This window comes from Lolium rigidum, chromosome 3 (assembly GCF_022539505.1).
Source record: "Lolium rigidum isolate FL_2022 chromosome 3, APGP_CSIRO_Lrig_0.1, whole genome shotgun sequence".
In the NCBI taxonomy this organism is placed as follows: Eukaryota; Viridiplantae; Streptophyta; class Magnoliopsida; order Poales; family Poaceae; genus Lolium; species Lolium rigidum.
The window spans coordinates 244,574,252-244,587,897 of NC_061510.1; the positions used below are offsets into that span (position 1 = coordinate 244,574,252).

At 50.0% G+C, this 13,646-nt stretch overlaps 1 protein-coding gene across 1 annotated transcript; it reads left to right on the forward strand.

Annotated features, from left to right (window-relative positions):
* Window positions 1–7,772: 7,772 nt before the first annotated feature.
* On the forward strand, window positions 7,773–11,275 carry LOC124699237 (phosphatidylinositol 4-phosphate 5-kinase 6-like). Its single transcript, XM_047231570.1, has 8 exons — window positions 7,773–9,151; window positions 9,272–9,439; window positions 9,614–9,779; window positions 9,879–9,995; window positions 10,095–10,288; window positions 10,459–10,544; window positions 10,625–10,673; window positions 10,987–11,275. Exons 1-8 carry the CDS (start codon window positions 7,782–7,784, stop codon window positions 11,273–11,275), a joined length of 2,439 nt encoding a protein of 812 aa, XP_047087526.1. The 5' UTR covers window positions 7,773–7,781.
* Window positions 11,276–13,646: the final 2,371 nt, after the last annotated feature.

The following is a 13,646-nucleotide window of genomic DNA, read 5'->3' on the forward strand; positions in this document are numbered from 1 at the left end:
TGCGCCCAGTTCCTCGGCGGCGACGCCTTGAGGACGCCGGCGTCTGGTGGCAGAGACTCCCAGGGACTTGGTTGCTTTTCCAATTTTAGTTCTAGGGTGTTTTTTGCACGTTGGCAGGCCTTATCTTCAAATATCGGTTTCTTCCGTAAGTGTTGTAAAAGGGTCGGGCTGCAAATTTGTAACCTGCCACGTGTTTTAATGGATGATCCGGGGTCTTCTAGACCCCTTTCTTGTACAAAAAAAAAGAGAACAAAGTAAGATATACCAAGTTTTAAAAAAAAGTAAGATATACCCGGCCCCTTCGTCCAGACTTACGTGACTTGTTTGTTTTGTGTGCTCTAATGTTGGCTATCAATTTGATTTAGTACATTAGAATTATGTCATGAAATTATACCGTTCAAATTAAAACTTTACTCGAAGATGTATTCAAAGGTATAGCTTTTGTAGCACATAATCCTCGCTCGTTTTATTGGTCAAATCTAACCCTCGAAATATATGTACTTACAGAGAGAGTAGTAGTAGTATTACTTTGTTGTTTGCCGGTGTAACATATGCCGGCACCACTAATTTTGTGTGAGGGTACCTCTGCCTACAAAAATAAGGTAGTCGTCTTTGCGACTACCCAATAGTGGCACGCTCTCTTTAAAACTATGGGGCCAACGGGAGAAAAACATCAGTTGCATGCACATGCATATAACATGAGTTATTTGGTTAATTTATGTTAACTTCCACAAATTTAATTTTGAGAGTAGAAAATGCATCTAAGGTCCTCGAACTATTCAGAAAGTAACACTTCCGCCCCAGAACAATGAAACGTAACACTTTTGTCCTGATACTTCAGATTCTTTCAAATCATTTTCTCATCTGATGATAGCTCCATGGCCTTTGAACAACGCCACACCGACCGACCACATGGATATTTGCATCTAAGCCCCTATGGTAAAGTAACCACTCAATGTCATCATCTCACCTCCTCTCTCTCTCATTTTCTCGAGATGGCGGCGGCTTAGGCAGATGCCACCATGATGGTGAAAAATAACATAATTTACCTCTTTTCAAATGTTGAATGCATAAAGAACCTATCTGAACCTTTTCCCATATAACCTATCTCCATAAAGCCAAGTCCAGTGTGCGGTTATGCCTGCATAACACCATGGTGATTCCTTGACTCTAGGCATCATTCCCATAACGCCTTGGGGCAAGGCACTATGATCATGGGCATGGGCATATAATGCTCCGAGCCTTGTCGGCATGTAATTAGTATATCATAACTCCCCAGTTGGGCGTTATAGAAATATGTTAGATTGAAAAAATGGAATATGTTATTTTGTGTTAATTTTTTTTAAATAATTCAAATTTGTCAATTTTCACACGGTGAAGGACGGCGCCAGCAGGCAGATGCTCAGCCGATCTTGGTACTAAGAAATCCCACCAAAGCCCCTGATCTGACGAGGTGCCGGTCAAAAAGGACACAAGAGAAAGGCAAGATGCCAAGCAGACTTAAGATATGATTTAATGAAGTACCAGGACATAAGTGCTACGTTTTGAAGTTCCCGGATGTAACTAGATTTTTCCATGAAAAGATAAAAAAAAAATTGTGTTTCGAAACGTTGATAGAAACACGTGTTTATGTACAAGTCCAGATAAGAATTAACACCACACCATACAACTCAAACAAAGCAAGCTAGTCTAGGGAAGCAGTGGGCTGGCCAATGGCCCGATCCCCGCTTCTGCCCACGATCGTGTCAAGGAAGGATGTCACGTACGGAGGGTCGGGAGTTGTCGAAGACGGCTGTGTTGCGATGCTTCAAGATCCAACAACCCATGAGATCCATCGTCTCCCCTGAGTATTGGCCGCATAGTAGGGAACTCGCGAGATGTTGGAGAACATGGAGCCCAACACCAGTCTGGCATGCAAGCGAGATGAAGAACTTCACCCTCGCCGGGGGTGACCATGACTTCCAGTTGAGTTTCCAAGACCCTGAAACAAGTGCTCCCTCGAAAAGGATGTTGTAACAAGACTTGGAGGAGTATTGGGTGTGGTTTGTCCACCTCCAAATCAACCTGTCCAACTCCGAGTTGAACATCGCGTGACCGGATCCATACCTAAACATATTGCCAAAGGGCTAGGAAGCTCAAGGACCATGTAATGTGAGTAATCTAGTTGCGGCCAGCCAGCTTCTCGCGCAGCATGCCGCACTTTCTGGGGCGTCTCGGAATGAGTGCAACAAGGTCCGGCGCCATGTCATGAAGAGACCGCCCATCGATCCACCTATCGTCCGCGATGAAACCGTTAGTTTCTGAATATTTGAAAGACACAATGAACGCATTTCATTATTTTTGACTATCTCCTATAGCAGAAAATCAATTCGGCTCCCGGTTGCATATACACCCTTTACGAAAAAAGCATATTTCGAAATATCAAAAATCTTTGAAAAAAAATCTGCATATACATCTCCACAATATATGTCCATTCGTCAAGTTTCACGAAAAACGGATATTTTTAGGGTCTATGTAAAAAAAGAGAAAAAAATCTTGTGAAAAGTCCTGTTTTTTGTACCGGATTTTGCCTTTTTAAACGTGTCACATGACAGGTACTTTATTTAAACAACTTTCTGAGCATGTAGCACATAAATGAATATGTTTAAGACGTATGTTAAAATATAGCCTCCCATAGATCATACTCTCTCAAGACCGACACAAATATTTTGTACCCTTTTCTCAACTTGTGATAGAATGGGTCCAAGAACGAGACCTTTCTACATCGTTCACCACCAGGCGCTATGTGTTGTCAAAGTCTCGATCTGGCACGGTTTCTCCTTTTGGCCGGTTCTGCATGCAGCATGGTTACCTTATTTGGATGCTTGCATTCTTTGTCCGCTTCTTTTTTTTGAAACGAGGCAAAAGCTTTGCCTTTCATTGATATAGGAGAAAAGAGTTGACCCGTTTATGAGGAAAACTGGCCGAAAAACCGTTACAACACGACACCACACGCCAGCCCCGAGGCTGCGCTCCACACGGGTCGACGACCAGCCAGGTCGACACCACACCTCAACGCAACAGGCGGAGGCGAAAGACCGGAGCCACCGCTCCCACTACCACGCCGGCCCCGAGGCCGCGCCCCGCCCGGCCGAAGACGAACCCGCCTCCGCCGAAAAACCACCAAAACGCACCACGAGTCCCTTTGTCCGGTGGACATCCAAAGCGAGGCCCCAAGAGGCAAAGCGACGCAACAGCGCCGCCCACGCCCGATCCCGCGAGGGATCTAGGGTTCCCCCCGGAGAACCCGAGCGGAGAACAAGAAAACACCCGCTTCGATGACGCCTTCAAGAAGTATGCGGCGCCCACAGGCGTCACCGTCGTCGGTCCTGGCCGACCGCCAAGACAAAGCTTTCGCCCAGCGAAGAGTTTCAAGACCTCGCGCCCGCCAAAAAGGACCGGCACAAACCACCACAAGCAACCGCAGAGCAACCCCCAGGCCAACCTGTAGCCGCCGACGCGCCGAGAGCAACACATCCCGAAGCCAACGGAGTACCGCCGAAGATCGCCGTGGGCGCCGCCGGAACGCCACATAGAGGGGACGCCGACCAACACCAACACGGGGCTCGAGGACGAACGCCGAAGCCCGCAGGCATGAACTCCCCGCACCACCAGCCGCCACCGCACAGCCAAACCGGCCCATCGCCGCAGCCTCCAGAAGCAGCACAGCCGCCATGGCCTCCGGCAGGCTCCACCGCCGACGCGGCCGTCTCAGCCGCTGCACGAGCCCAACACCACGCCGCCGCAGCCCTGGGCCGTCGCCCCGGCAACCCACCAGAACCCAGGCGCAGCAACTAGGAGCTCCTCGTCACGGCCGCCACCGCCGCCCGGGGACGCCACCCCGGCAAACCGCCACACCTGCCCCGGACCTGGGCAGCACCACCGGCCGCCCCCCGCGCTGCCGGAGAGGCCCCTCCGCGGCACAGCCCGCCGCGCCGCCCCGCGCAGCCTAGATCGGGCCCGGAAGGCCCGCACCGCCCGCCGCCGCCAACAGCAGCGCCACGACCTCGCACGGCCGCCGCGCGTCGGCCGCAGACAGCCACGCCCGTCGCCCATCGCCGCCGCGCTCGCCGACCGACGTCGCGTCCGCCGCCATCTCCGCGCCCGAGCGAGCTCCCTCTCACCAGGGACGCGGGAGGGAAGAACCGCCCCGCCGCCACCTTCCCCGGGGAGCGCGCGGCTTCGCCGGCTCCCCTCCGGCGGCGGCGAGGCAGGGGAGAGAGGGGGGAGGGAACTAGAGGCGGCGGCGGCTAGGGTTCCCCCCTGGTCGCCAGAGGAGGGCGACGCGGGGGGGAAGAGAGAGGTGTTCGCTTTCTTGATCAGAAGTCGCTGCAAAATCGGACGAGCCGGCCTTTCAAACAGGAAACACGTCCTTTTGAGAAATAGGAGGACACGTGTTGCTATCCCACGACTAGAAATATCATTGTATGCAGTATATTCTTGGTTCTTTATTTAGCCACAGATACATGGACTATTCATATAGAAAATACTCCTAGTACACTGATTATCAACATCGAAATATTAAAATTATGTCTTGTGCTTCCATAGATTTCAAAGATCGAAACGTTTTTCAGAGTGAAACACAAGGACGGCTGAGATTGATCGATACATGTTCGGGATTATTGGTAGGATAGCTGAGATTAAACGATACCCCTTGGGGGTGGTTTACAATGTTTTGAGATTTGGGGGTCTATTTTTCGATAAAAAAGTATATATTAATTAAAAAAGATACTAATTGGTGGCTTCGTCAATTTCAAGATCTAATTCGCCGGCTCAGTCTACCGGAGGTGCTCATAGGGGTAGGGTGTGCGTATGTACGTTCATAGGGATGAGTGTATGCGCGTGTATGTGAGCGTCTATGTTTGTACTGTGTTTTTTTAAAAGATATTAATTACACCCAGCCTCTGAAACAACACAGTGCCCTAATGACAATATAGATGCACACAACAAAAAAAATTACATATTAGAAAACCCCGGTACAGAGATCTATTCCTTGTAGCAGCGACCCAAACACCATGGATACAGTACCAGAACTCCATCTTCTCCAAAAGCGACGTCTCCAAGAAGGAAATAGTACACAAGCGCCGCCGTCGCCATGATCATAGATCATAGGTTTTAACCATGGAGAAAGTCCGCTCTCACAAAACAATGCCTCCAACAAGGCTATTGCTAGGTACATCCAGTTAAGGCCAGACCTTGAATTTTCACCCTGCAAGTTTAGAATCTGAATTCTCCCGTATTGTCGCCCACACTTGCCATTACCACTTCTCCAAGTCACAAATCACCAAAGACAATTCCTCGTCACCACCAGTACTTGAACCACCATTACTAATCCTCAGAACTCAGCTTCCGTGTCATTCTCTGCGATCTACTTCACCATGGATTGGAACTAAAGACATGTTCCCATGATGGCAACAACCTGCAGAGCTTCGAATCGCTCCCGCTGAAACCAAATGGCCAGAAAAACATGGTTGCACATGACCGAATACCATCCCATCCGACAATCTCTAGGCATGTTGTCCATTTGAAGTTCGCCGGCGGAGTCTTCCGAAACTCGACACTCTGACTAGATCAATGGAGACATGCATCAAGTAGATCATCTTAATGTCGTGACAGAGATCCTCGGACCACCACCTTTATTCATGCCGTGCGAGCAGCCCCCACGCCACCCGCCGGCGACCTGCCAAATGTGGGATGAACACCACAAACCATCCAGGCCGACCGCCTTCGGCGGAGAAGGAGGGCGCCGCTGCCTTGGTATCCTTGTGTTGTGGGACTGGCCTAGCCTCTAGGGGCCATCGTCGGAGACGTCGTGGTGCAGGGGAAGGAGTGTCCAATCCGAACCCCTTGGGCCCAGATTGGCCCAACGACACCACCCAACCTGAGTCGCCTGCCACCGTACAGTACGCCAAAGACCGGTCGCCGCCAGCCCGCATCACCGTCGTTGAGGATGGAGCGGATGGATGCTGGCGCCAACCTCCAGATCGCGGCCGAGGAAGATCCACCGACGCCGTCACACGGGCTTTGCCCGACAACGTTGCCAACGGCGGCGGGATGGGGAGGGGGAGACGGGCGGCCCAAGACGTTGGCGGCTAGGCGTCCTGGTGCGGCACGCCGCCGCACGAGGAGGCACAAACCTTAAAATTATACTCACTCTGTCATGTAAAGGACGTCATAGATTTTTCTTAAGTATAACCTTAAGATACTTGAAAACAACATGAGAGCATGCACTTTCAAGAGTAAAAAAATTGTCTTAGCAAAAAAAAAAAAAAACTTCGATCCTCAAAGGTAATTTAAGGGTCCACAAAACTTTATATGGAAAATTAACTCTCTTAGCAATTAGAAAGGAATACGTTGATTTCACATGAAAACATCCGATTTAGTCAATAACCACACTAGCCTATCCCGCTCTTCAGTCAAACTAACATGACTGCAAGTTTCCAAAAGTTTTAACCACATCTCTTAAGTTTCATTGTGTAAGAACCTTATGACTTCTCAAAAAACCTCAAACCGTGTAGTGAAAACCGTATTAATAGTAACATTATGTCTACAGCACAAATTATACAACCGTGGGAAACTTTGGCATAATGGCCTATGTCGAACTCAACTATCCTCCCAAAATCGAGTCTTCATGCCATCACCGATTACTCTTTTACAACAACTATACAAAACATCTTTTACGAACACCAAACCTCTGACCAAAAGTGTGAATGAGCATCGCTTGGCTTGCATTGAGTAAAAGTCCCTTTTCTGAGGTACTTTGCCCTAACAAAATCCCGCCATATACCCTCTTCATTCTCAAACCTCTAAATCCACTTATCGAGAAGACTAATATTCTTAAGACGCAAATTTATCACCCCAAGTCCTCCTTGGTATTTTGGCCGACATATATCAACCCGTTTAACTAGATGGTATTTCTTTACGTTTTGCTTTTCTTGCCAAAGCATGCGATCCCGAAAGTCACATCTTTTTTTTTTTGACAATCCCGAAAGTCACATCTTTTCAAGAACCCTTTTGGCATCACAAAAAACAAAATCATAAAACTACATTGTTGAGAGAAGATTGAATTAAAATCCACCTAGATCTCCTATCGAAGTAAGAGTACCTTTCCAACTAGCAATCTCATTCTCTATCTTATCTCTGTGTTTTTCCTCGCAAACACTTGTAATGCGTTGGTACCCCAAAATACTTAGACGGGAAAATACATAAGATAAATTTTAAATCAAGACCATAAGTTGCAAAAAATACATAAGATAAAATTTAAATTCCTAGCACTTTCTAAACTATATTCGAATATGAAAATTGTATCATCAACATATTGTATAATTGCTGGATTTAACCTGTTTCAATTTTAATTTGTGAATGGGCTGCGTCAAATATTTCGGGCTAGAGAGGTAGTTGAATGTTATTGTGGCTGCCAAAAGAAAAGAAAAAGTTTGCGAGTTCGGGGGGAAAGGTTAGGTACGGGGCTACGGGTGCAAGAGGCTTGAAAATTCGACCGCCCTGGCTCCCTCCAAATGTCGAGCTCTCCTCCATGCGGGCTCCTTCCCCGACAACTCCTCTCATCCTCCAACATTTATTTCCCTCTCCAGCGTCCTCACCCAAAACTCTCGCGCGCCATGCAACGCAACGCCATGGCTTCCTCCGTCGACGTCCTTCTCCCCTAGCTTGTTGCCTCGCGCGGGCATTCTTTCTTTAACCGATCTATCTGACAGCCTCCATCACGTTCACGTCACGCCACCATGACGGGGAGCAAGATGAACCAGATCCCGGCTCCGGCCAGCCGGCTGTGGGAGGCGGGGATCCGCAAGCTCAACACCACCATGGCCATCCGACGAGGTAGCTCCGTATTTCCAGCCACCGGACCCGCCGTGATCGACGGCGACCCAGCCGTCGCCCTCTCCGTGGTCGCCTCTTCCAACACCATCTACGGCTATGACGTTGTGGAAAACGACGCCGACAGCGCTGCCACCGAGGAGAATGACGAAGACGAGGACGACGAGGAGGAGGAGGACGAGGACGAGGAGGAAGACGACGATTCTGCGGTCTCGGTCACCCACTCGGAGCAGCTGCTCCCCAGCGGCGACTTCTACCAGGGTGGCGTCAGCGAGGACCTCCCGCACGGCTCCGGCAAGTTTTTGTGGACGGACGGCAGCATGTACGAGGGCTCGTGGCGCCGGGGGCGCGCGTCCGGCCGTGGCAAGTTCTCCTGGCCCTCCGGCGCAACCTACGAGGGCGACCTCGCCGGCGGCTACATGCACGGCCACGGCACCTACATCGGCGAGTTCGGGGACACGTTCGCGGGACACTGGGCCAACAACTTCCGGCACGGCCGCGGCACGCAGGCGTACGCCAACGGCGACGTCTACGACGGACACTGGCGCGACGGGCGGCAGGACGGGCACGGCCGCTACATTTGGCGGTACGGGCACGAGTACATCGGCACGTGGAAGGCCGGCGAGATGCACGGCTGCGGCACCGTGATATGGGCGGACGGCGACCGCTACGACGGCGCGTGGGAGGACGCCAAGCCAAAGGGCCAGGGCACCTTCCGGTGGGCTGACGGCAGCATGTACATCGGGGTCTGGTGGCAGGAGCAGGAGTCTGGCGAGACGAACGCCAAGAGCGGCGTCTACTACCCTCCTTCCGGTGGGCCGGCCGTGCCCATGCCGCCGCGGGAGCCCAGGGAGGCGATCACCAAACTGCTGGAGGAGCTGGAGGTGACGGAGGGGAAGGTGGCGTCGCTGCTGCCATCGCAGAAGATAGTCACGTGGCCCGGGGTAGAGGCCGTGCTCAAGAAGCCGGTGTGGCGGCCGCCGGAGCCCGAGCAAATCCAAGGGAGGAGGTCCAGCGTGCACAGGATGAGCAGTGTGTCGGACATGGACAACATTCCCGAAGCGGAGGAGGCCCCGGCCCCGACCCAGACGCAGTCCCAGTTCCTGGCCGGCAGCAGCGAGGATGCGCAGGCCAGGGCGGCGTCAGTGGAGAGGGCGTGGCTGCGAGCGACGTCGTGCATGCGCGCCCCGCCGAAGCCGGCGAAGAAGCAGGGGGAGACCATATCCAAGGGGCACAAGAACTACGAGCTCATGCTCAACCTCCAGCTTGGCATCAGGTGCGCGCGCCGGCCAAACAATTGCCATGAATTTGAATCTGTCTCTGCCGGTGCCGGCAGCTGCCATTGCACTGACACGAAATGATCACCATGAACTCAATTTGTTTGGAGCTCGAGCAGGCATGCTGTGGGGAGGCATTCTGCGCCAAACACGCTGGATCTGAAATCAAGGGCGTTTGATCCCAATGAGAAGGTGTGGACGAGGTTTCCTCCTGAAGGATCAAAGCACACGCCGCCTCACCAATCCTGCGATTTCCGGTGGAAGGACTACTGCCCCTTGGTCTTCAGGTCCGAAATATTTTTTGCATTATTTGGATTGAACCAGTCCCTTCAAAAACTGAAGAAATCTAATAGTGAAAGTTTTTGATTGACTACAGTTCATGTATCACCCAAAATTGAAGAGCAAAATGCGAATATTGCAGTACCTACTGAAATGACTGATCTTGTGTGATCTTACTCCAGGACATTGCGCAAGCTCTTCGACGTTGACCCAGCAGACTACATGATCTCCATTTGCGGCGATGATGCGCTCAGGGAGCTATCATCGCCTGGCAAAAGTGGAAGCTTCTTCTACCTCACCAACGATGACAAGTACATGATCAAGACAATGAAGAAAGCAGAAGTTAAGGTAAGCTATTAAGATACAAATAAATATATTCCCTTTATTGAAAGAAATTAAATATGGCATTGCAAGATCTGATTTTGTGGTTTTTGGTGTTATGAACAGGTGCTTCTTAGGATGCTTCCAGCCTATTATAAACATGTACGCAATTACGAACATACTCTAGTGACCAAGTTCTTTGGCCTGCACTGTGTTAAAATCACAGGAGGTATTCAGAAAAAGGTTAGGATGCGTTGAACAGTTGGTGTGTTCGTTGAAAATGACCATCAAGGAAGATATACGCCTGAGTATATGCTCAGGTTTTGTTGCTATTTCATTCAGGTTCGGTTTGTCATAATGGGGAACCTCTTCTGCTCTCACTATGCGATTCATCGGCGTTTTGATTTGAAAGGATCTTCGCAAGGTCGCATGACCGACAAACCCCTTGATCAAATTGATGAGCACACCACTCTGAAGGATCTTGATCTCAATTTTATTTTCCGGTTAGGAGGAACTTGGTTCCAGGACTTCTGCAGGTATGTTTACATCCGCCAATTGTGTGCAAAAGATTTATTTTATCTGGTTACGTTGTAATGCTAGTACTAAATGTCCTAAATTAATCACCCAAAACGGGTACTCATAAAAAAGTGTGTTTAAAAGTCACTTAACCATCCTTGTGTTATGGTTTATGTTTCTTAATTACCAGGCAAGTGGACAAAGATTGCGAGTTGCTAGAGCAGGAGAGGATCATGGATTATAGTCTTTTAGTCGGCATTCACTTCAAAGATCGACGTAAACATATGATTACCTCATAAAATATAGTATTTTGAATTCAGATGTCCTGAAAAATAATCTCTCCTTTCCTGTTACAGATTGTACTAATGCTGACAACGGTGCTGCTGAAGATTCTGAACAAAATAGGTATATCACAAACGCAATTTACAGCAATTCGCTACCAAATATTTGTAGAATATGCATGACAATACTGTTTTCAGTTCTTAACTTCTTATCGATGCAACACAATTAGACTTGCATTGGAAAGGTCAAGTAATGTGATCCACTTCTTCAGTGGAACATGGTATCGCCCTGTTCCTGAAGAAATAGGCAGTGCTTAACTGCTTACTAACTACCAACTCAAAGATGCTGTCAAACAAAACAAAAACTACCAACTGAAAGATCACTACTCTCAACTGAAGACACTTGCAAGCCTCACAACATAGTATGATCTTTGCAGGAAATTACCACTGAAACTGGGGATCGCCATGCAGTCGAGGGTGGAGAACGTCGTGCGGAACCCCGAGAGCGAGTCGCCTCTCATCGGCGATCCCACCGGAGAATTTCGGGAGGTGGTCCTCTTCTTTGGCATCATTGACATCCTGCAGGACTACGACATCAGCAAGAAGCTGGAGCACGCCTACAAGTCCCAACTCTATGACCCCAACTCTATATCTGCCGTCGACCCCAAGCAGTACTGCAAGCGGTTCAGAGACTTCATATACAGGGCTTTCACTGAAGATGTGTAGTGATTTCTCATTTGCTCCATTGAGAAAAGGAAAAAAAGATCTGATTCTTCCGACCATAGATGGGCGGGCGACGTGTCAGCACGGCAAATTTTGGTTCAGCTGGAAATTGCTCATAGGTTCTGTACATTTCACAAATGATATCCTCATTTAATTAGAGCTAGCGTAACCGCGATCATGCTGAGATTGGCATGGAAAGGATGTAGAACAGAGAGTGTTATTCATGTAACCATTGCTTCATTTCTTAATAAACCGCATCATATCACTGAACTGAACCAGTCCAAGCAGAGCATTACATCGTCGTCGTCAGATAAAATTGAGAGGGAATTCAGAACAGCATGACTACAATTACACAGTAGAACAAACAAACGTTAGCATAGGATCAATGAATCATTCTTCAGTTGGTTCTATCTCCAGCTCCGGCCGGCGCCGGCTGGTCCTGGAGGCACTCTTCGTCGGCGGAGGGCAGCGGGAAGCGGCAGCAGGGACATACCCGGCTGACCCGGAGCCACCGGAAGATGCAGCCCTCGTGGAAGGAGTGCGAGCAGGGCATTGTCCTGAGGTGGACGTCGCCGCCTTCCTCCTCGAAGTCCTCAAGGCACACTGCGCAGCACTCCTCCCTCGTCTCGCCGGCCACCGGCACGCGCAGGCCAGCAATGGCCTCGCTCGACGCCGGGTCAAAGCAAGAGAAGCAGCCGCCAGCCCTCACGTCCTGGGCGGCAGCGTCCCGCTCCGGCCGCACCCGGTCGAAGAAGCCACGTCTAGTGCTGTCCCGGCGGGTGCTGTCTTGGAAGCTCCACTCGTCGGGCACGTAGTTGGGCACTATCACGGTCAGGGGGAACGCCATTTTGCCCGAAGAGCTAGCTAGCCCCGGAGGACGAAGGCGGTCAGGCGAAAGTGATGGCGATGGCGATCGATACCGATGAGAGAATTAGCTTTGATCGTTCATGGGGTATATATTTGAGCTGAAGTGCCACCTGGGCCAGAGTGAGACGTCAGACCAAGACGCGAGCACGTAACAGTATCACGCGTCTCTTCGAAAGTATTACGCGTCCTCCATTTTGTTTTATCTCTGAATTGCGCAACTGTTCGTCAGCTAAGCCAGAAAGTGATTTGATCTCGGTACCACAATTCTTAGAAAGAAAATTCATTTTTTTTATGTTTGGAGAAACGACAAGAGGATTGCCTGATCAGACTATATAAGTGTTGCGGTCAGAAACACACCGGCGAGCAGCGACGGGCAACACCGTAGAGCCGGGAGGCTCCCAGGACTGCGGCTGGCCCTGGTCCCTCCGAGCGACGGCCCGCAAAGACTCGGCACGCACGTCCGATGCTGATGCAAGGCGTGCCACCCGACCTATACCCGGTCGGGAAGGTGTTGGATGTGCCTCGCTTAGTTTCCTGCATGGCATACACGTAAACATTAAATACGAGCCTCGATCGGCTCTCAGGTTGTCCCGTGAATCGGCTCAAGGAGCCGATCCACCCATGATCCGTACGAGGTGTACGATCAGATGGTGGTCCTGCTTGATCAAAATAAAGCTAAAACGACCTACTAAGATTTAGGGTTTTCACCGCATAATCGGAACATCCTACTCGTGATTGAGCTCGGCGGCCACGCACGGTGATCGTAAACCGACCCTAGACAAGGCCTAAAAATCAACACGAAGTTGATCCTCGGAACATCCTGTCTAGGGCTAGCAAACTACACCCTACGCGCCACTGGATCTTTCAACCCGTTTGTAAGGCCTAACCATGCAGATATTAAACTAATCCTTGAAGAACAAGGAGCAATCATAACGGATCGGATCTACTAAATAATGATCAAGCGGTGTGCCGCCCTTACACCTAAGATAGGTGTAAGGACGGCTAGACGTCTAAGGGTTGCACGACGACAACATATGATACGATGAACAATGCTAACCCTAACACATCTATGATAACTACGTTGCTCGCCATCAAAAAGGCTTCAGCACGAGCAACGCATGAACAACGAATAAACGTGTGCTGCCTAGATCGCAAGATGCGATCTAGGCAGCATGATGCTTACCCGGAAGAAACCCTCGAGACAAGGGAGTTGGCTATGCGCCTAGATTGGTTTGTGGTGAACGTGATTGTTGTCTATTTCATAAACCCTAGATACATATTTATAGTCCGTAGACTTTCTAACGTGGGAATAATCCCAACCGTGCACGAGCCAAACTCTAGCTTAAACGACATGTATCCTACTATGTTACAGATACACGGGCAAACTAGCCCAAACTTTGTATGCAAGGCCGATTCATGTATTTCTTCTATGTGTATTCTTCAAGCCCATCTCCAATCGCAGCCCACCTCTGATCCGGTCAAATTCTGGTGATAACACATGCCCCCC